We start from the raw sequence: 23752 nt of genomic DNA on the forward strand, positions 1-23752 counted from the left end.
CCCACTCGGGTCCTTGACCCACACCCAACCCTGGCCGTCTCTCAAGCCAGACTGGGGATTAGCCTGGCACCCTACTTCTAGCGGCCCCGCGAACACCTTACAAACATTCTATAACAGACATGGTCTGTGGTTGGTCTGTAGAAAGACCAGGTCGTCGTAGGCTCTCAGCTCAATCAGCCAGTGGCCCCCTGAGTCGATGAGACTGAGAGGCCCGCTTGTGCCAGTGACGGCAAGCGGCACCACCACCCCACTGCACGACACAGTGCCCAGCACTGGTGCCACCCGGGCACTCACAGCACCGACAGCCCGGGTCCACCAGCCTCATCCTCTACCAGGAACCGGAGGCCACTTGTACAGCGCCAAGTGCGAGGGGAGCCAGCTAGCGCTGCCGGTGCTATTAACCAGTAAACTGGTACTTTTGTTACTGACCGACCTTGGAAGTATAAAAAGCTGAACTGGCCCCGCCGAGATCCTCCCTTCTAGATCAGTAAGAGAGACATGCACAGATTTTAAGTATTTACATGCACCACTCACATTTGCAAGTATGCACACACGCCAATACACTGAGTACCACCTGTGCACACGCACATTCTGACGTGCACACACACAGATCATTAGCCGCCCGCAGTGCACGTACACAGTACTGAGGCAGTATTCTCTGCACGCCCACTCTTCAGAGGTCATGGGGAATATACTCAGTGTCCTCATTTGTGTGCACACGTTCTAAGGAGAAGCATAAAAAAGGTCAGAGGAGCATCGTTGCAAAAGCGCATTCCGCAATGCACACACATTCACAAGTGTGCGTGCGTATGCCTGGATGGCTAAGTCTGTGGATGTGTCTGAGGTTGGGTGGTTGGATGGGTGGCTGTCAGACGGTGGATGGATGAATGCATGAACGTGCGAGGGTGGGTGTGTGGATGGATGAATGGATGGATTTATAGATGAATGTGTGTGTCTGAGGGTGGGTGGGTGCAGGCGCGCAACACCCATTGGACTCAAAGGGCTTCAGTCCCCCCCATCGTGTGTGGCACCCGGGATGAGACAGCTTCCCGGGGCACACACAGCCGCACCCGAGCACTTCACGGGTCTTTAAAAGACCATTTGCATGTTAATGAGGCCTCGCTGTTGTTTCACCCCTTCTAAGAGCCCCTGCAGTTCCACTCTGCCTATGGCTTAAAAGATTCAGCCCCCCCGAAATCTTTTCTTAGTACCCCCCAAAATTTGGCTCTAGTTGCGCCTCTGGGTGGGTGGGTAATTAGAAGGGTGGATGAATGAATGGATGTGTGTGTGTGTGGATGGATTGTCTGGCGGACTGGTTCGGTTCAGGTTCACCCGCATCATTCTGCACGCACTCAATGCCATTTAGGATATATGGTTCAAACGGGTATGAATGTTATTTCCCCAGCTACTCCCTCCCTGTGATTTCTCTACAGACGCCTATACCTTCCGTCACGTGTTCACTGTAAGTCTTCTCCGAACCCCCTGTTGCTGGTGAGTCTTGGAATTTCCTGCACGCGTGGGTCCTACATTTGTAGGTCGCTGGCCCCAGACATTCCTAAGGGGTGCTATCTCCTCACGGCTCTTTGTCGGGGCCATTGCAGCTCACGGGTTCCAATCTTGTGCTAATATGACCACTTTCACACGACTCCTGGAAAGAATGAGCCGATATCAGCTCTTCGCGTCCGCCTGGTTTCTCGTGTGAGCAGGCGCCAGAGCCCAGTACCAGCAGCCAAACGGGCTTTCTGCCTGAGGGCGAAAAACCGTAAGGAGAGAAGTTCTGTTGGGAGGTGAAAACAGGAAGTACAGAGGAGGAAGGGGGCTCGAGCGTGAGGCCAGGACACAAAGCTGTTTCCCGTCCAAGTCACGTGCACATCTCCTGTCCGAGATGGTCTGGAGCCGATGTAGGCCGTACACGTGCACATCGCCTGTCTGGGCGCGCACATGTCCTGCTCCCCTCCCGGATACGCCATGCGCATGCACATCGCCTGTCCAGGCACGCACATGTTTTGTCCACCTTCGGACAAAAAACAACAACAATAGATCTCGCCAAGGCGTGCAGCACACATGCGCTGCGTCGCTAGGCGAGACCTAAAAAGGAACGACTCATAGAATAATCTTTCTTGGGCAGTGCGACCAGAATATGGAGATCCCTACCCCTGAGACTGCCCACCACCACCTCATGGCCTAGCTTACAAACGGAGCTGAACCCCCTTCTCCTACAAAGATATTTTGGCCAGTTGTCCCCCTAGCTAAACTCCCCCATGATAATGTCCCCTACCAAGCATGAGGTTACTGCACTACCTTCCTCTCACTTGACCTCATCTTGATGCCACTACCCATACCAGGCACCTACAGCCACTACCAAAGGTAAGCATGTTCCTTTGCATTGGTCGACAGGAACCGTAGGTATCTGCCCACCTCTGTGCGCTTTTTATATTGATCATAATTAGCAACTGTTTGTAAAAATTGTATCTCCTGTAATGAATTCCGTTTTACTGTACAAAAAAAGGCATGAATAAATGGCCCTTGCAGAGAGGATATGGTGTCGGTTTTGAAACTGCACTGCTACCGATGGCACTGCGTCATTCTTTTGCGGTGCGGATGGTGTCCCACTCTCTGGGTTGGTCTGTGTAGGTCTGGGAGCCTGAGTTAGGAATGCCGCCCTCCATACACCCCCGTCCCCCCTCCCCACCACGCGACCTTCGTCACAGCACCTGGGCGAGGCGGCGCCACGAGGGTCCCACTCCATCCCAGGCGTGCATTTCTGTTTGTTCCAACAAGTGCCAGCACGGAGAGTGCCTGGGTGAGGGGCCGCGGCTTTCCTGCTGTTTTGGGGACGGGTTAAAGTGCAACCCGAGCCGTTATGCAAGCTTGTTGGGCTGGGCCCTCTGCCAACTCTGGCGGCGGCTCCTCCACTCCGGACCCCCCAGCCTGGATCCCCCCACCTCCTCCAGCTTATGAAACAGCAGCAGCGCGCGCCGCTGTATATAAAGCTCTCGCGCGCTGGGCTGGCTGCCTGCACATCTGCACGCAGCTGGGAAGCCTGCCTTTTCTCTCGCGCCGACGGCTTTGTAAGGGACCACGTTTTTATGAAGAGAACTGCCGTGGCTGACTGACTAAAGCTGTCTTTTAAAGCAGGATTGGGGTCAAAGGGGTGAGGGAGGATGGAAGACAGCGCCCTAGTGACCGTTCCCGGAGGAGGACGCTCAGAAGACCTTCTAGCAGTTATTTCGGGGTTATTGTGGGTTCACCTACGAAAGACTCTTGGAATATACTCTGTAGGACGAAAGTGGGAATACAGGGTCACTTAAAGCTTCAGTCTATGGAGTGGCGGCGCTGCAGTGGACACAGGGCATGGGGCCTCTTATGCTCCTCTCCACGGAGTAGGAGTGACAGCTGCACTGGAGAAAGTGGCTTACACTGCACTTTTAGAAGTGACAGGACTGCACTGAGCTAAGTGTGCGGGGTCTCTTAAGCTTTACTCCAAGGAGCAAGGAGCTGCCCTAGAGAAAGTGTGCAGGGTCACTCAAGCTCCTCTCCAAGGAGTGACAGCGCTGCATTAACGAAAAGTGCGCAGGGACACACAAGCAGTGGTTTGTGAACTAATCTAGAGAGTTCGTAACGCACCGGTCCTCTGAGAGGCCTGCTGTGGTGGGGGAAAATCAGCAACGTGTCAGAGAGCGGTAGATTTTCGGACAGGCCCAACTTGTGAAATATCGAAGGGGCTGAGGAAACACTAGTCACACATTGGGAATAATTAGCATTTATGACAGACCGATCCAGTTCCCTTGTAAACAGAGGTGCAGCAGAGCCAGGCTCGCGACAGACTGGAATTGTGCAGATTCCTAGGCTCAGCAGATGGGGCAGAGTCAGTCCAGGCCCTCCTGCGTTTCACAATCACCAGACGTGCATATGTGCTGGCCCTTCACCTGAGGTTGAGTAACTGGTCTGTCTTTCGTTCCAGGGGTGTCTTCTCTGAGAACGCGGTAGTGACGTCAGCAAGATGGAGACGAAGGTGTGTGGGCTCCTGCTGGCCCTCGGTTTCCTGGGCACCTGCCTGGCGGAAAGGGACTGCACCGTGGACAACTTCCCGGTCAAGCAGAACTTCGACCGTGAGCGGGTATGTATCACGAGGGGGATCTCCGTGGGGCTGTGTGTTATATGTTATGTTATATATTGCATGTACTCTTATATGTTTAACCAGGGACGTTGGTATTGTTAGTGCAGCAGGTGCTTCGGCACCAGGGCCCAGGGGTGAATACCGTCTGGTACGTTACAGTCATAGCTGACTTGTACTACCTAGCTGGGAGCGAGGGGTGTATTTTATCTTTTTTCACTGAGACCCATAACTCCCCTGCTAACGTTATACGTTAACGGTAAATGCTGTTATGCTGTTTTATATTGCGATTTGATATGCTATGTAAGTTATGACGCGAATGGGGGCCTCGGGGGGAGCAGAGCGGAGCGGTCTCCCCCCGGGGTCATTTGCCCAGATGGAACGGCCACAGGGATGAGGTAGGCGCGTAGGCGTAGCGGGCGGCGCGAGGCGTAGGATAGATAGTGACGTCAGGTGCGCGAGCGTTCAGTGGCGCAGCGCTGTTAGAGGCGGTTAGGTGAGGGACCTTCGTTTTCTCCCACCCACCCTAAAAAAAAAAATATATATATATATATATATATATATATATATATATATATATATATATATATATATATATATAGTTATAGCTACATGAGGGGATCATGCGGGTTGGATTCGGGGAGGTGTGTTTTGCCACAGTTGGACAGGTACTCGCTCAGGCAAATATAGTTGTGTAGGCAAGATGGGGGAGGGTAAATTTGGAGCGGATTTTACCCAACCCTCGTTATTGGTAAGTCGTTAAAGAAAAGGGAAGAAAAAGGATTGAAAACAAAATATGGAAATGCAAAAAGTAAACATTGGTTTTACTTGGAAAATGTACAGTTTGTTAGGCATAGTGATAATAAAATGGTTTTGGCCCAAATTGTGAAATTGTTCTAGGAAATTAAGTTGCCTGAAGTAATATGAGTTACCTCGTCCAATAAAGTGGCCTTTTCTGCTATTGAGTTACATGTGTTGTGTCCGTTATTTTGGGCGACAGCACTGACTTTGCAGCCTGACATATGCCGCCTGTGAGGTAACCTCTGCCCCTCCCTCGCAGTCTTGTTGGCGGCTCGGCCCTCTTAGCTCACACCTTCTCTGAGCCCGCAGTCTCTTCTGAAGGGCCCCGATAGACAGCACGGCTTTCACTCAGATTCTGGGTCTGGTGGCTCCGTGGACGAATGCCTCCCCTGTAGAGACCTGTGTTCGACCTCATGGTCACAGGTTCAAATCCTGGCGGATCCACTCAGCCTTTCATCCGTGTGAGGTCGACAAAATGAGTACCATTGAGTTGGGAAACAATAAACATCTGTTATTCAGCGCTAAGAGGCCTAGGGGGGAAGGTCTGCTTTAAAAGTACACGTTATGTTACCCCTCCTTCTGCATTGTTGATAGTGGTGCAGTCACAGGGCCCCTGTATGCCTCATACACTGGAGTGGCCATGTGTGTGGCACTCTGTCTACCTGTTCAAGAGGCCAGGTATGGACAACGTGGCGTCTTCTCATTTCCTTTATGGCAGTATCTGCCTGCCTGTATGATAGAGATCGTACATAGTCACCCTGCAGCGTGTTCTGTTCGGTATTATCTATGTCATACACATGGCCACAATGCAGTAATTTCTCGAGAATAGTACCAGATATACTTTTTTTGCAGTTTTAAATAGTGCAAACTCAGCCCTAGGGTATTGGAGCGCATTACATGAGCACCACATTACATTACACAGGGTCATATATATTTTTTTCGTTTTAGGCTCGATGCCTCTCCTATTTTCTCAAAATCGTAGGATATTGACTGACCAGAGGCCACGACTCGAACCTAGTTCCCCCGTTTAAATTGGCTGCAGCTCTGGCCGTCGGGCAACACTTCCTCGAATATATAGGCCTGCAGTAGAAATCAGAAACAATGCATTCCCTAGTTTCTAATAAGGCATTGTATCAGTCCAAACTAGAAATCACACATATAAACAGCATGGCGCATTTTCTTCCATGTTGTCCACTTGGAGTTTAGATCGCTCAAAGACATACATAGGCACAGATTTACTTATTTGTTATGCAGTGCAGAGACCAACCAAACTTGCACTGGGGGAAACTAGTGCAGTACCATACCTCCAAAGCCTGTCCTTTTACTAGTGTCATCCCACGCACTAGCATGCAATCAGATCGTCCTGGGTCATGCACAGCCTCCCACCATGGTGCAGAGGTGAGTGTTCGCTGTCTAACAGGATTTGTATTGGAGCCGTACCCTTCCAATGCATGTTGCTGTACATAGACAAATTCAGAAGACTCCCAAAATCCGAATGCATGCCGTGCATGTAACACGCTTGCAATGCCAGGATTTGTTTCGAGAATTGAGGAAAGTTCCCCTTGATTGCCTCTACTTCAAATGGGCACATTAACCCCTCCCAGACGTGCAAGCGACCGCCCTTCATCTTGCGGCCGTCCCCATGCACCCCCCCCTTGCTCTAGTAACCACAACGGGGGAGCCACTGCCTAGCCATTGCTGGTGCGTAACGGGCGCAGTTTATTTACATCGCATAACACATGGATCATAAACATCACAATTTAATGGTAGAATACACACTCTCCATGGGTTATTCAATATACCATCTATACAACTGGTACTGCTAATGACATCAGCACTCTCAATAACATCTTGAACAAAACTCAACACTGGTTAGCACTTAACCACCTCAAACTTAACGCCCTCAAAACTGAATTCCTTTTAATCTCGCCTCCCAACCCCACCTCTAACATCAAAGACTGTCTCCCAATACTCACCGCCTTGAACTGTACCCCACATATTATTGATTCAGCTAAATCCCTTGGAATAACACTAGACAACAACTTCTCCATGTTGAATCACATCAGCTCCACTACCAGAGGGGCCAATTTCCATCTCTACGTCTTAAGAAAACTAAAGCCTTTCCTGCCCAATGCAGACCTCAAGATGGCGGTTCAGGCTCTCGTGATCTCCAAACTTGACTATGGGAATGCTACCCTTGTTGGCTTACCGAAAATAAAACTAGCACCAATAAGGGCAACCCTCCATGCTGCTTCACGGCTCATCACAGGCGTAAAGAAACATGATCACATCACCCCAGTCCTCCACTCTCTGAACTGGCTACCTTATGAATATAGGATCCACCTAAAAACAGCATGCATGACATACAAAGCCATCCACCACAACACTCCTCGTTACCTGGCTCAGAAACTGGTGCTATCCGGAAGGAATAGAGCTTCTCGTAGTACATGCTCCCTACTGCTGAAACCCCCAAAATTTCACAAAAAGAAAACCTATAAGAGATCTTTCTCTGGAATTGCCCCAAGAATTTGGAACTCTCTTCCCCCAGAGATCAGGACCATCCCTTCATTCGTTCTTTTAAAACACGAAGTAAAAATGAGACTACTGAATAACCTCCTTCCTATCTGAGGCGACTATCCTCTCCAATTTGATTTCTTTGCTGGTGTTTTCACTATGTCTCTTTGTATTATCTTTTCATGTTGTATGTTCTATATTTTGCTTCTTGTATATTTGATGCTATTTTTTAGGTTGTACAGCGCTCTGACATCAACATTTTGGTCTTGTTCGCACTTTATTAAACATTATAAACAAAGAAAATAATGAACCAGTTCCTGTTTGTTTGTCCATATTATTTATAGACAGCACTTCCGGCACAGCCCTTTATGCGATGACCCTCTCCTAGAGGTATCTGGTGTTTGTGGCCTCTAGGCTTCCCTTGCTACCGAGATCTGTGTCGGCGGCCTTTAGGACCGTCCTGGGCTGCAAATGCGTACCCGCCTGGTGTCATACCTATGTCTGTTTATGATGACCTACTCTGGTTATGCCCCAGTAGCTCCCACTAGGCGCAAAGTGGCGCAAAGCAGTTTTTGCACTGGGAAACTTTCACCTTTCCATCACAAAACACCTTTGGCACAGTCTAGTTAATAGCGTGAGTCACTTTGCGCTGCTTTTTGTCACACTAGAGCTTTCACAAAGCCTTGGCAAACCTGGACTATAGTTCACTTTCTTTGTGGTTGTTGTTCTGCTCTTCTACTTCTAGTCGAGAGCTCTGGTTCTCGCATGGTTCCAAATTTCTCGACTCTGTTTAAAGACCCCTCGCCTTCCCCTGAGAGCTTCAGCCCCACTCTAGGGAGGCAGCTATTATTAGTGCAATAGGTGCAGTGGGACGGGGGCCCAAGGTTGTGAGGGGCCTACAGCGCCCGATTTATGGCTTCCTTTTCCCACACAGCGGGTGACAGGGACATTTTTCTTGCAGTAGGTCACAGGATGGACCTCTGGCTCCTCTCCTACCTTACCCTCACACCCTGCTTATGTTTTCCAGTATGCAGGAACATGGTATGCCGTGGCCAAGAAAGACCCCGAGGGCCTCTTCCTCCTGGATAATATTGTCGCCCAGTATGATGTGGACACAAGTGGAAGAATGACCGCCACAGCCAAGGGCAGAGTTATCATCTTTGGGTCAGTCATGTCAATGTCTTCTTGGTTTCTTGACCTGAACTGCAGGGCGTGGATCACCATGGGTTAACTTATGTGCACTTCAACCTGGAACTGACTGCTGTGCCTTTTTTTCCCTGCAGGAGTCTGGAGCTGTGCGCTGAAATGGTTGGGAAATTTACAGACACCGAGGACCCTGCAAAGTTCCGCTTGGAGTACAGTGGACTCCTGTCCTACCTTGAGACGGGCGGTAAGCGCTGGCCTCCATTTCAATGAGATAAACTAGGAAGTGTTAGTTCTTCTTTTGCTTCCTGTAACACTAGTCTTAGCCATCCATCCCTGTGTGAACAGTATATTTCTATATTATGTAACACAACCCCTCAGCATTTGAGTATGTTGAGGCATAGCTCCATGAGGTTGAATGAATTTGTCAATAAAGTATTTACGGCTGTATAAAACTATCGGGATTGCAATAAAATAAATCTGTCACAGCAGGGCACAAGTCGAGGTACATGCGGTGCATGGCATCTACTCACTATTTTCACAGGGTAGTTGCCGGAGGCCCTGCCAAAAAGTTGGGCCCCACTGAAATATGCTGAACTTGCTCCTGTGCAATTTTCAGACACTGGGACACATTCAGCAGCAACTGCACATAGCCTGCTTTCATTTCCCAGCAGCAACATGAAGGCAGGGAGTGGGCTTTTTATTTTCACCACGAGCTGGCCAAAATATAAAGGCCGAAGTTAAGGGGTCATCAGGCCTCCTTTTGTTCCAGTCTGATCCTGACTTGGCACTAGCCGAGCCTCACAACTAGATGGAAATAGAGTGGAGGGCAAACAAAGGCTCACAACTTACTTGTTATTACTGTACAGGAACTTAAGAGAGGTATGGTTTTGACTTTGACTGCAAGAATGTCAGATGCGTTGGTCTGTCCCAGTATTTACACAAATATCAATTTAAATACCACTAGTTTATTTCGTTAATAGCACTACTCATCCCACTGCAGGGTGTTGGGGTGTTTTACATAGTATACACATTATACATTGATAATAAAGCATGAAACACAGATCTTTTCAGCAAAAGTGTGAACCTCCAGAGTTATCTTACCATTACTATTATTCCCTGAGATTCACTGGGCACACAAAGATCTCTGCAGCAGGTGTCTCTGCAGCAGGTTCCTCAACCCCATAAGATGTTTTGAAATGCGGACTTTTCAACCAATTAAGCAGAACAGATCTACTGCCATGTTTCTCCTTGTTGCCTATTTCTCTGTGGCACAGTTAAAAACAAAATGTATTAGTTAAGGCTCAGATTTTGTGTTGAGGTTGTGCCACTTTTTTGTCACAACCAGGTGCTGGTTCAAGCAGACATTGTTCCTGCATTCTGTTGATCACAAACCTGCTGTTCACCTCTGTGATTTGTATCTGCCCCTTCTTTGTTCTGTAGATGACCCTCACTGGGTGGTGGACACTGATTACGACACATACGCAATCCACTATGCCTGCCGCAAGAAGAACGAGTATGACGGCACCTGCCTTGACAGCTACTCCTTCGTATTCTCCAGGGATCCAAACGGGTTGACCCCAGAGGCAAGACAAATTGTGCGGAAGTGGCAGGAAGTTCTGTGTTTGGAAAGGAAGTACAGAGTTGTAGTTCATAATGGTAAGCATTTGTTTTGGAATGTCTTTTATTTTGACAAATTGAAGCCTTTATTTGGGAGCATTGTGCCATGGTTGGAGTAAGCGATAAAAGCAGCTATAAACATTTTGTGATAATGGCCCATATTCCAATGAACAAGAAGGATTTGGGGACGTTCTCCTCCTAGATCTTTTTTAAAGGGACAGAGTGATTCCTTTTACAGAACACTTTTCCAGATATAGTGGCTGAAGAGGTATATGCATGTAGGTTTTATAAGAATTCCTTAGAGAAACTATTTACATTTTGCAATACTTTAGGTCTGGTGTAGTACCCAAGTGCAGTACCCAACAACATTGTTTTCCTGCAGCAACAAGTCGTACTTGTATATTGTGTAATGCAACCTAGGCCTGGATGGACTAGCCACTAGGCTCAAAAAGCAGGTGCCAACCTACAGAAGTTTGACCAGTGTCCAATGTGGCCAGTCTAGGCTTGGGGTTAGCGTATATATGTATTTTATTTTATATAGCACAAACCTTTGAGAGACCAACATAATACTGTCCAGTAGGTGGGCGGAATATGCATAGTCGCGCTACGCAAAGCTCCATGAACCGGTTAAAAATCTCCGCAAACACGCAAAAGTTCCACAAACACGTAGAATTGCTTGTTCCGCCCGTTCGCGATGCTTTTTTCCTGTTCGCGAACGCTGTTTGCGCGCTCGGGGTAGAAATATGTCGCGAACACGCATTTTGAAAGCGCAAACATGCAAAAAATTCTGCAAAGCTGCGGATCGCGGGATTTTGGGCAATTCCGCGTTCTCCGTGGAACGCGAAATTACCCAAATTCCGCGAGCTGAACGGAATTTACCGCTCAGGCCTACAGTAAATAGCAGTATTGGGAGACAATGTAATATTATGTACATCAAGTGGACACTTCAACTGCATTTCAAATATTTAAACTTTTTACTCGCAGGTGGATAGAGAGATTTGCCCAGAGTTACACGATTTTGGTCAATTACTGAAGCCATGATGAAACCCCAGGTCCCAAAGTCAGCCCCCTGACTGTCAGTACTCCCACAGATTCCCAGAAATGTCACTTCTTAGCATGACACTCTTCCACAGGAGATTTGAAGTCAGGAGCACTGGAAACAATGTTTCAGTCAATTGTTCTCCCAATCCTTTGAGGATGTTTAAAGTAGTGTACAAATGACAGTAGTCAGTGTTAAAACCTGACTATATTATTATTTTTTACAATTTCTACATCAGGAGCTTCGTAAGGTTTCTCTCAGCAGTGATCCCTGTTGGCCATTTGTGAAAACCTATTGAGAAGAAGGATATATTTTAGCATCTCAGTTAGGACGGGTTGTTGTTCTTCACTTCCATAGTTTTTTTAATTCCCTGTGTTATTTCTTTGCTGAGTCTTATTAAGAAATGTCTGGGCAGTTCTAATGTTTCCAAATGACTCTCGTTCTCTCTGTCAAGCATCAGGGGTGTGTTTTGTGCTCATGCTCTGGTGCACATGCGCACATGGTGAGGTTTCATGTTGAATGTTTGGCTGTCTTCGAAAGGTTTGCCTGTAAACTTGGACTCTTCACTGTTAAGAAATGCTTTTCATTCTTCAAGAATATAAATATATTTAAACCTGGCACTGCCACATCATTAAAGGAAGTACAGTGCCTGTAGTGTGTGGACGAATAGGTCACAGGAGTGGGAGACGCAACAGGAGACTGGCAAACGAGCATTCACATCTCCTGACATGATGTCAGACCTAAAGTTAAACAGTGTTGTTAGTCTACACTGACTATCTGGCCATCACCCAAAATAACCTCACTGCATGCCCAGTTGACTCATATGTTGGCATGTGGATGCAGTCAGGGCCTCTTAAAAATCCTGTTCTTCCCTGCTGGCCATTGCGTCTCAAGAGGCCAGGAGTGTGAATAACAGATTGTTAGTAGCCACCAGTGGCGGCTCGCAGAAGTAACGCTGTGGGGCGGTGAGTCGAGGTGGGGCCGGAGCCAGGGCCGGGTGGGGTGGTAGTGGAGTTCGACATACAACGGCAAAGGTGAAAGTAAAGAAATAAATTAAATAAAACCACTTACATTGCCATGCACTAGCCACATCGCCTAGTCGGCGATGCAGCGAGCGCAAGGTAAGTGGTTTTATTTCTTTATTGCTTTACTTTAATCTTTGCCGTCCTATGTCGGACACCACTAGCCCCCCACCCCACCCCGCCTCACCGCCCCACAGCATTACCTGTGCAAGCCTCCACTGGTAGCCTCTGACAACAAATGGCGGTTTTTAGGCCTATTTCTCTTGCCTCTTGTCACCAAACACAACATCTCTAGACATGGGTATCTGCCACTAATTAGCTTCTAAACTGCCTTGATTAAAGTAATTAAAAGAGCCGAGAAATACAGCCATTTCAGTAATTTACACCGGGGACGACGTGTGATAAAAGTCTGTAGAAAGAAGGTATGCATTGCAAGTGCGTATACTGCACTCAAGCTCTTAATAATATTTTTTTTTCTGCAATTAGGAATATTTTTTATTTTCAGCAACTACTATTCTGTTGTCCTTAAAGGCTCAGGTCAGTTTTTACTTTGCTATTTAGCAAGTAGTGTTGATAGTCCTCAAACTGGAACTTCAAGAACTTTTTCTGCCCAAATAGTTTTTATGCTCTTCAGTCTTAATACATGGTCCTGCCTGATAGATCACAGATTTCTATCTTTCCTCATAATTGATAGTTTATTATTCAAAGTCTTTCTATCAAAATAGACGATATTCTAAAAAAAACTCTGCCCTAGCCCGTGCAGAAGCTGCATCTAATGGAAGCCACAGGGCTAATACATTTCTGACTATTCGAGCAAAGGCTGACTCCACCCCAGAAATCTCTACCAAACCTGGGGCAAGATTCCCCTTTTCAAGAAATATCTGGAATTCCGATACATGTTATGTTATGTTAAATGGACTTGTTAAATGCTCGAATAACTGTGGGTGTCTTGGCACTGGCTACTGTATAACGTGAAAAAAACCTATAAAGAATTGAATAAACTTTAAAGAATTGAATAACCTATACAGAATTGAATAGCCAGGTCTTGAGAACTTTCCTGAAAGCCAAAAGATTCGTGGAGGATTTGATGTGGAAGGGAAGCTTGTTCCAGGTGGGGCAATGTGACCCTTTCAAGTTACCACCTGATGAACCCCCTGGATGGGACCACGCAGTGCCTTAACTGGCAGTTACTGTTGTATCCTCAGTCAGAAGACAGTGCAGAGCCGCAGGGCTGTATGAAACAGGATGTTAAGGTAGCCGCAGCAAGGTGAAACAAATTGAATCATCCGCATCCCACTGTTTATTTATATATTTAGTTTAAAGAGCGTGCAATTACCCGAAGCTGCCCTGGCGTTGAAGATGAAAGCATCTCTCCACTAAAAATTATTTAAATAATTAGGTTCTTAGGGTATTAAAGGGTCTTAAAAGATAGGGTTTGGAATGTAACTCATAGGGGAGATTGTTCCATGTATGTAACCACTGACAAGGCTTGTCCACTGTGCCTCTCCCTACGAAATTGGAACACAACAATGAGATTCGAAAAAGCAATACATAAAAGTTGTATTACTGAAAGACATCGGTAGCACAACGGGCGTTTGCACCCGCTAAGTGTGCTCCCGGGGCACTTTGGTATTACAGAAGGTGCCTCAGATGCTTGTGCGGCCCCTTCTCTAATACTGATAGCGCTGGCGCACATAAAACACCAGCGCTATCTCCAGGGAGCCTTTCCTCATGTGAATGGGGGCATGCCCCGTGCAAATGAGGGAATCCCTTTGCCTGAGCCCATGCTGTATTACAGACGTGGGCACAAAGGCAAAAAAGGTCTTAGGGGGTGCACTCACAGTGTGCCACCTAGACGGTGGTGCACTGAGGGTTCGCCTCCTCAGAGCAGCCCTCTGGAGGGGGAAAGGGGTTCCTGTGGACCCCCAGACACCCCCTTGCAGATGCCTCCAAGGGGATCTCTAATTCCCCTTCAAAGTGCAGGAGGGTTGCCGCCTTCACTGTGAAAACACAGAGCAGATGTAAAGCAGCCGCTCCATTTTTCACCGAATGCGCTGCCCCCAGGGTAGCGCGAGCTTGCGGCTGCCCTGGGTGCAGTGCATTCATCATAATAGGGTGAATTTTCATTGTATGCGCTGGACTCACCTTCTAAAAGGTGCGCTCGGCGCAAACAATGAAAACGCGCCTTGTCTGTAATGTGGCCCAAGGAGGGATATATCTTTTGAACATACAGGAAATGTAAGTGGGACGATGAGCCCGGTAGAAGGCCTCATGGCAGAGGGCCTTGAAGCAGCTTCTTTTCTGTACTGGGAGCCAATGGATTTTTTTCATATGTGTGGAAATGTTGTTAAACTTTCCAATCCCCAGTACTAATCCCGGTGCAGCCTTCTGAATTAGCTGCAGTCTATGTATCAAATAGGCTGGAATACCAACAAACAGGCCACTGCAGCAATCCAGCCTACTAAGGATCATTGGCTGTATCAGTAGGTGCTTCGATGTCAGAGGAGTGAAAGGTAGGCACCTTCATAAACAGGAAGCAGGTGGTCATGGGTTTTATACCATGGCATTCAAAGGACACTATGAAATCAACTATGACTCCAGTATTTTGGGCAATAGCTGTTGGGATGGGACAAGTGCCCAGCGACTGAGGCCACCACAAAGGAGACCAACAAGAAGAGTTGCCAAACACCAGTTTTATCAGAATTCAAATGAAGTGACTTGGTATCCATCCGACTAACTAACTCGACTAGAAAGCATTTTAAACCATCCTGTAAGAAAATGAGATTCCCATTCGTACGTATGATGATCTGACTGTCGTTGTAATAGATGTAAAACTGAAAGCCAAAAGAGTTATTCCCTTCTGCCAGAGGAGCCACATAGACATTAAAAAGTGCAGAACCTAGAGCAGATGGTGGTGGGCAACAAACACCACGCCATGTGCGAAAGTGCTGTGAGTAAAGAAGGTGAGAAGAGACTGAAAGTGGGTGAAGGCACACAGCAACATATACCGGACCCTGGTGTGCCTTGGTATAAGGTGTGTTTAGATTTTATTTGACCCTTGAACTGTTTACCAAGTAATTTGAGGGATGCTGTGGTATCAGTGGATGTTCACACTAAGTGGAATGAAGTTACATTTGTCAATAAAATAAATACTACCAACCATCAGGGTCTTGAGAAAAAGTTTCACGAGAGAAGGCATACCTACAATTTTAGTTACAGATAACGTTACGCAACTAACCTCTGTCGAAATGATGAGAGTTTTAAGGCAATCTGGTATTAAATATTGCAGAACATTAGTTCATTATATACAAGTAAATTGGTGAATTGTTGAAAAAGTTAACCGCCTATGTAAATGAGTCATTGAGTTGGTGCTAAAAAGCAAGTTGGATGTGGAGAGGGCTGTTTAGGAAACAATATGGGCTCATTGCTCTTGTGTTAACAGTTTCACTGGAGGCACTCCTTTCAGCACAATGAGAGAAAGAGAAAGAAAAACTAAAATGGTTCCTGATTGGTTGAAAATGTATCTGTGGTTGAAGAAGGAACATGAATTACCATGAAGCAACGCAAAAGTACAAGATGGTAGCTGCTGGACTGTGGTACGTTATGTAAATTAAAAAAGGGGAATACATGAACTTCTGAGAGTCTGACACTGAATTTCTAGTCTGTTTTGTGTAGACTTTTATCTTTATAGGGTAATGGCAGAAAAACGTTCATTGGACAGTCATAACAGCTCCCTGATGTTCCTTGTCTTCGTCTCTCCAAAGGCTGGTCCAATAGCCTTCTGTGGCCAGGCATTACTCTAGTCGGGTTGGTCCTCTTGTGGTCCTGGAACAGGAAGTGTAGGCTGCAGGGTGTGAAGAGTCCAATTGAGTATTCCATGGCATGAAATCAGCCCTTGGCTTGGGGCATTTTGCGATTGTAAGACCAGCATCCTAGGGAAACATTTGAACACCTAGGTTTTGTTCTCATTCCTGTTGGTACACATTGACCTTTCTAGGATTTCCAGACTCTTCAGTAGGACTGTGATGATGGATACTGAGCACGTGCCCCAATTTCTTACTTCCAATCTTCTTTAATCCAATTTGAGGTCCTCCTCATATTAGTCGTGGAATTTCCTTCTTCCCCAAGTCTATATCGCTGTCAACTAAGTCTGGTGCTTTGCACGAATCAGGAGAATGTCAGAACAGCAGTACCCTTTCTGATGGCAGAAACAGAAGTAGCAACCCATAGGAGTGGGGTAAAGGGAGACAAAAGTTTTATTTTTGACTCAATCTAGACAATGGATGTGGCAAACACTTGCTTTGAGGTGTCTGTGACAAGGAAGACCAGAATGCAGAATAATGAAGATTGCCACTTATTTATGGGAAGATGGCGTGCCCCCACAGAGGGACTGACCTTGTTCTTCCTGTCAGTTAGCCAAGAATCCTGAGGATAAGTCTTGATGGTAATATCCTCTCATTTGAAGCCCACATCGCAGAAAAAAATAATTATAGAAATGCAGAAAGGAATGCCTTTTGCCCTTAATTAACTGCGGTCAACAAGCACAATCTGTTAACGTTAGGGAAACAAAAGTGACCATCATCATATTGTGTACATAACTGAGTAGAAGGTGTGTTACGAGCAACCACTCTGGGCACGGATATTCTATCAGCAGCTGGCGTCACTTTGGCATTTATCAGTTTGCACATCCTGGATTCGGATGTACAGACTATGTAATATAAACTACATGCATTGTTTTTATACGGACTGTAATCTGTTCTGGGTATGCACAATATTTATGTTTTTTATGAAACCCACCTGTTAGGTACCACTCAGTAGATTTAAGTAGTTGATTTTGCACCATTGTGTATAGGATTTGTAGGCTTTGATGCACTCCACAATACCTACAATACAATAAGTTCAACTCCCAACAGTTGTGCGGACATTTTTCTTCAGTAAACATTTTATCCCTGAGGGAAAGGGACCGCCAACCGACTCTGAAATATGATGACACAACGTTGTGTTGTCTTTTAGTTATTTAAATGCTTGTAAAGCAGAGCTGGAGGTAAATTTGTTTCATTTACAAAGTCCTGGTGCGTAAAGGAGATGCACGGTTTGTGTGTACATTTCATAATATTGTTAAATTTACCTGATTGATTTTATTACCTTGAGAACGGAGTCTAATTTGTAATCGTGCACATGTTGGGAATTCTTGATCTGTTGAACTTTATCTGTTTTCTGTTATTTTGTTCATTTAGGATACTGCAATCAGAATGCTTACTAAGCAAGACGCAGCAACTGCAAGTTATCAACCAAGACTGTTTACACAACTCTACACCTTTTACCCAACGCCTTTATTCGGCGCCTTTATGACAGTACCGTGACATTTTGGAAAATGCGCGATAAAGAATCGAGAAAGCTATATTAAATTTGAAATAGAAATACATAACAATAATTTACGTATACAATGTACATAGCACAGTGGGTATCGCTGTAAACGGAATGTCTTCTTAGTACTACATTTATGTCACAACAAGGAAACCTGGATTGGAGAATGAATTTAGTATACATAATATCTTTTATCTTTGATTGAATTGGTTTTGTCCAAAAGAGGTGTTAAAAACTGTATTTAGATAGTCATTTTTTTCAATAAATACTTCCTGTTAAACATTAAACTGTTTCAGAGATTTGTCTTGTTGAAAAGTCAAAACCCTCTTGAAGCATGAAAAGTGTCTTCTGAAATAAACGTAATGATTGAGATAACCAAGTTTAGTGAATGGTAAGGATGTAATATGCATCACGAACAGCCTTTCTAGGTACCTGAACCGTTTCATAAAAGCTTTTTCTATGTATTGAACATACCTCAGGCCATCGACACTGTAATGCTTTGAATATTGAGTAACTGTGCATGTTACCTGTTACGTCACTTGTCTACTTCTGCCTGAGCTGACTTCAACAGTGCAGCAACCCTCTGTGACACCATGAGTATCACTATGAAAATTTCCTGTTTTGCTATTTTACTGTGAAATAATTCTGAGATCAACTTTTTCCATAATCGGAACAGTCTAGAGCATTAGTTTTACTATGGAGTATATGTACAAGGAAATGGCGCTGTACGGAAAAAATTTCTGTGCTGTGCTGCATCATTTTCATAACGCAGGTATGCACTGTATTTACAAGAATACGGCGCACCCCTGTGTTTACCCTAGCGCTGGTGCCAAAAATAGCTGCCTCGCTCCAACACAGACACCCTTGCACCATAGTGCAATAGAGTTTGCGTTGCAGGGATGATTGTTTATGTGCAGGAAGGTGTCCCTTCTAGCTTATAAACAATCATTATTTCCGATTTTACATAGAAGTAGCAAACCGCGATTATTTAATTAATAGAATTAATGGTGTTTTGCTCTTTCTATGTGTGCTGCAGAATGCAGCACACATAGAAAAAGTAATAAAAACTAGGAGAAATATATGTATTTCTCCTCCTTGGGCCAATGTAATGCCTGCTTTTCAGTAGCGTAAATCTGGAGCAGCATCAAAAAACAATTGGTCTTGTGGTGGAAAGCCCACAGCAACACCTATTGCATGCCTATTTCACACAGATACCTGTGTGAAAGGGTACCATATTTACAAAATGGTGTTAAGCCACAAAAAGTGGCTTACTGCTACTTTGTAAATATGGAGCAGGGCATTGCGCCACCGGAACTTCAAAAAAAGCAACGCAACGGTGGTGCAATCCCCTTGTACATATGCCCCTATGTCTCTTGTTTATTTAATTGTTTTCTTCAGTTTTTGCATGTGACCTGTAACCTCTGTGTAGTGCCTGTGTTATGATCAGATTTGTCATGCATTGTGCTACATTCACAGTTGGGCAAACCAAGAGCTCTCTCTCTCTTTTCTATTTGTTTTTCTGTTTTTGCTTGTCATTGTTTTTCTTTGTCACTTTCCTTCTCTTTGTTTTGGTTTCTCTCTTATTTCATCTCTTTCATTCCCCCTGCACTGTTACTCGAGGCTTTCAGCTGCCTCCTGGCAGTAGACAAGAAAGAGCGGACAAGCTCAGGGGAGCCTTATAATGAGGGTGGTGTCTCTGCACCCCCTGTGATCCCCCTCTCACTGAGCTCCCAGGTAGACAAGGGAACATCCTTGCCCCCAATGAGGGGCGTAACACAGGCCCCCGCAGCCCCCACGGTGCGGGGGGCCCCAAGTTCCAGGGGGCCCCCTCAGCACAGCACTCTTGCTGGAGAACTCTTGATTGAGCTCAGAGGGGGCCCCCTCAATTTTCGTTACACCAGTGCCCCCAATGGGGGCCTCTTCTTATTGCTGCCACCACTTCACTTCCTTGTGATGTGCAGCAGCTGGAAGAAAGACTTCTTGACTTGTTTGCCCTTATAGGTCACTTATCAGGTGTTAGAAGGCTGCAGAGAAGCATGAGAGCAGAAAGGGATGGAAATTCCCCCAACACGTTTCTAACCACACTCCACCATAGATGGAGATACGTTAAATCACCAATGATGCTAAAATATTGTGATTTCATTTTTTCCAGTTTCTTAAGCATCTATTTTTAGTATTCAACCTCTTCTCTGCCAGACGTAAAACATGTTTTATCACAACAAAGCATGTAAGTAAGCCCATGTGAAATCAGATGGTAGCACTACCAACAATAAAAGCACTGTGGGCTGGTGGGTATCTACTAAAGCAACAGACAAGAACTCATTCAGGATATAAAACATTAACATACGAAATAAGATAGTTCAGGCAAATCTAACAATTGACCCCCAAGACATCAAAGTACAATAACCCAGACTTTAATATTGCCACATTTGTACTACAGTAGGGATAGCTACGGAACCTGTTAATACTCTAAAGGTGTTCCAAAATAGATCCCTAGAAATATTAAAGGAGGAAATTAAAACCAGTCATTATTTATTTGACAAGAGTGGCAAGATGTTTCTAGTATCCCCAGATCCCAAACGATCCCTATCGCCTGCAGAGACCCCAGGGTTCAATGCTGTACCCTTGAAACATTTTCTAGAACATCCTCTAGAATATATCAGGGGATTTGGTTTACTGGACCCCTTAGAATTAAAGACTTAGTCAATGTGCCAACCCAAGACAGAAAACCTGTTGGATTGCAACCACCACATAACCCACTAAGCAATATTTGAGTGAAATATATTTCAGGTAACTATCAATCGTATGACAAATCATAGGGATAGTTAGTGAAATCCAAACTCTCTTCCATTATAGAATTACACACTCCAAGAACACTAGGAAATAATAGGTATATTTTTAAGATGTATTTATAAAATCAAAATCTTATTCTATTAGACATGATAAGAATTGTAACTACAATAAAGACACCAGAATCACAGCTGCAGAATGTACTAAAAGTGAGAACAACAAAAATACTCCACCATATTTGCTGCATCAGTTTATAGCAATCCTACCCTCATTCTTCTATTTACTAAAATGAACTTAGCACTAAAAGGAAACCTTAACTCAAGTTTCAGAGACGATTCACCCGCATACCCATTTGAACAATAGGACTTTATGTTCAGTGTAATAGCAGAGCCTGCTATACTTCTCGTGCGCAGAGCTGGGCTTCTAAATGCAGCAAGTGAAGGCTGAATGCCTGCCAGCCTTCAGCCAAAAGAAGGTGATGCAATGCTGCGTGGCCTGTCTCAACCGATGTCACCTGGCTCGAAATTCCTTCCTAAACCTTCACACCTTGTGCTCAGCCTATATAACATTATTTAGTTATTGATTTTTTAAGGATAAAAAATTAAAAGAAAGTAGCCTGGCGCCCATTTATTTATTTTCATTCTGCAAGACTATGTTCTTTGAATAATAACAATAGAGTAGACATGTAGTTATCAGCTTTCCATAAAAGTTTGTTCAAAACTCAATAACAATTATTTAGACTAGAGCAGTCAGCTAGGATTAAATACTGTGAATATATTTAAACATACTTCATTATCACGGTGCAAACCAAACAATCTCATAAAAATAAATGTGCATTCTATATTAATCGCACTCATTCACTCCTACATGATTAACATGTGTAGCCTACACAGGGAATACCCGGAAGAGAAAAAACATGATAATTACCACACCCTGTCTCCTCCAACTTTTACATGGATCCGTTTAGAGCTCTACTCACAGAGATTCAAGATTCACCAATGTGCCCACTGTACACAGGTCTACTTTAAAGTATCTTCTGCTTCAGACATTCAATGTCTCAAACACTGCCTGCACATCATCCAGCTCTGGATGTCCAGCACATACCTAAATCTCACATCCGCCCAAGACAGAATTACTGTTTTTTGACAACAAAAATAACAAGCAACAGTAAAATCTGGCTAAATGACATGAATCTTGACGGCTTTGACTCCAACTTTCACTGAACGCCAAGTAACATGGATTGACCTTTAACATCATTCTCACCCCATGGAGCCAAAATAGACATCCTGGTACCAGCTTTCTCATCTAAGGAAGGTGAAAAACAACGTTTACAAAAAGCGACTTCGGAACTGCCATTCAACCTCTCATACTCTTTCATCTGGATGGAGGTAACGCCCTGCTCCTTTGGGTTCCAAACTCTACCCTAACACCCATTAAGGGCATCCTACAAGCTACAGCCCATCTCAGCGAAATATGATCACATCATCCCCATTCTGATCAAACCCCATTTGCTCCACTTCCCAGACCACACCATCTTCAGAAATCAGCAGCATTGCTTGCAAAACCATTAAGACCAGCACTCCAATGTATCTTGAAGACAAGCTCACTATCTTTGGTGATTCTTCTACACCTACAGCCAGGACACATTCAGATTGCTGACTTAGAATTGTACAAATATAAAAACAAGGCAGCAGGAATTTCCATCTATGCCCCCAGAATCTGGAACAACATCTCCGTAGTCATCAGGACTGCCCCAATGCTACTTAAATTAGGAACGATTTGAGTATGCAACTCTTTAAAGAACACTACATCAGAATGACTTAGCCACCCACAAATCAGATACCTTTCCAATCACTGGTTGATTTTATGCTTGTCTTTGACCCTGTAAAGCTTACAGTTGCCTTTTGGCTAGCTTCTGCTTAGCTTTGCCCCTCCAAAAACAACGCATCCTGGAGCTTTTTTCAAAACCTTGGATGAAAGCACTATACGCAAAAAGCTGGCTACTCTGAAACCATCTAATCATTACAACGACCCCCTGCCATTGAACCTCTTCTCTGAAATCAGAACCTCCATACTCCCATTTTTTACTAAGATTGTCAAAGCTTCACTTCACCAATGTGCTTTTCTGGACTGCCTAAAATCTGGGCAAGTTACCCCTATTCTAAAGAAACCATCCGCTGATCCCACTGACCTACATAACTTCCGCCCAATCTCTAACATCCCCACGTTGGCAAATCTCCTGGAGAAATGTGTGCTCATCGAACTGTGTAATCACATCGATCAATTCCAACTTCTGGACCAATTTCAATCTGGTTTCCGCCAGGGTCATAGCACATAATCTGCTCTCACTCACACTGTAGATGATGTGCTAAGAATGCTTGATCAAAACAAATCTTGCCTATTGATCCTCCTCGACCTTTGGTCAGCATTTGATACTGTTAAACATGATTACCTAATTGACCTCTTGGAACACAGGATGGGGTTGTCTGGGCCTGTACTAAACTGGTTCTCCTCATTCCTTCACAACAGAACCCAAAGCTTCGAGGTGAACCAGTCCCTATCTCATCCTTCTCCGGTCACGCTGGGGGTTCCACAGGGATCTGCGCTCTCACCCACGCTCTTCAACCTCTTCATGGAGCATTTAACAGAAAGGCTGAAATCATCCAGCATTCACTATCACATGTACGCTGATGATACCCAACTTCACCAGAAGATCTCCTCCCCTGAGGACATCAGGTCCCTCAACTCAGTCCTACTGAAAACACAAAGCTGGTTGAACCATAACCACTTGAAGCTAAATGCTCTCAAAACGGAATTCCTCCTAATTGCACCACACAAACAATCTCCAGTCATAAAATAATGGCTGAATCACCTAACTGCTTTTAACTGTACACCACACATCGTTGATTCCGCAACCTCTCTGGTAATAATGCTAGACAAGAGTCTAAAGATGCAGAAGCACATTAGTACCCTCACCAAAGGAGCAAACTTCCAACTCAACATCTTAAGGAAAATAAAACCTTTTCTCCCTCCACATGACCTAAAGGTTGCGGTGCAAGACTTAGTGATCTCAAAGTTGGATTATCCAAGATCGAAGACGGCTCCTCTTAGGATTGCCCTCGATTATGCTACAAGGCTCTAAACAGGCGCTAATATCTCGGCAGATCTGATATCCCTGAACTGGCTTCCATAAGAAGGTTTGATACATTTAAAAATTGCATGCAAGGCACATAAAGCCATTCATTTCAATACCCCACTGTACCTCGCTCAAAAATTGAAGCTCTCAGGTTGACCAAGAGCCTCCAGAAGTACCAGCACTCTACTGCTCAAACCACAAAA

At 45.1% G+C, this 23752-nt stretch overlaps 1 protein-coding gene across 3 annotated transcripts; it reads left to right on the plus strand.

The window, feature by feature from the left end:
- Nucleotides 1-2769: 2769 nt before the first annotated feature.
- RBP4 (retinol binding protein 4) lies at nt 2770-17910 on the plus strand. Of its 3 annotated transcripts, none has more exons than XM_085606119.1 (6): nt 2770-2803; nt 3965-4120; nt 8460-8596; nt 8716-8822; nt 10019-10234; nt 17494-17910. In XM_085606119.1, the coding sequence occupies exons 2-6, from the start codon at nt 4004-4006 to the stop codon at nt 17517-17519; spliced, it is 603 nt and encodes a 200-aa protein (XP_085462245.1). In that variant the 5' UTR covers nt 2770-2803; nt 3965-4003; the 3' UTR covers nt 17520-17910. The 3 variants fall into 3 exon arrangements, with proteins under 3 accessions (XP_085462245.1, XP_085462232.1, XP_085462238.1); XM_085606106.1 differs by lacking the exon at nt 2770-2803 and adding an exon at nt 2934-3071; XM_085606112.1 differs by lacking the exon at nt 2770-2803 and adding an exon at nt 3017-3154.
- The last annotated feature ends 5842 nt before the right edge of the window (nt 17911-23752 follow it).

The sequence above is a fragment of the Triturus cristatus genome, chromosome 1_2, assembly GCF_964204655.1.
Source record: "Triturus cristatus chromosome 1_2, aTriCri1.1, whole genome shotgun sequence".
NCBI classification, from domain to species: domain Eukaryota; kingdom Metazoa; phylum Chordata; class Amphibia; order Caudata; family Salamandridae; genus Triturus; species Triturus cristatus.

Coding starts and splice junctions, on each gene's coding strand:
- RBP4 (XM_085606119.1), top strand. CDS start 4,004: ATGGAGACGAAGGTGTGTGGGCTCCTGCTGGCCCTCGGTTTCCTGGGC. Junction 8,597..8,715: donor GGCAGAGTTATCATCTTTGG/GTCAGTCATGTC, acceptor TTTTCCCTGCAG/GAGTCTGGAGCTGTGCGCTG. Junction 8,823..10,018: donor GTCCTACCTTGAGACGGGCG/GTAAGCGCTGGC, acceptor TTTGTTCTGTAG/ATGACCCTCACTGGGTGGTG.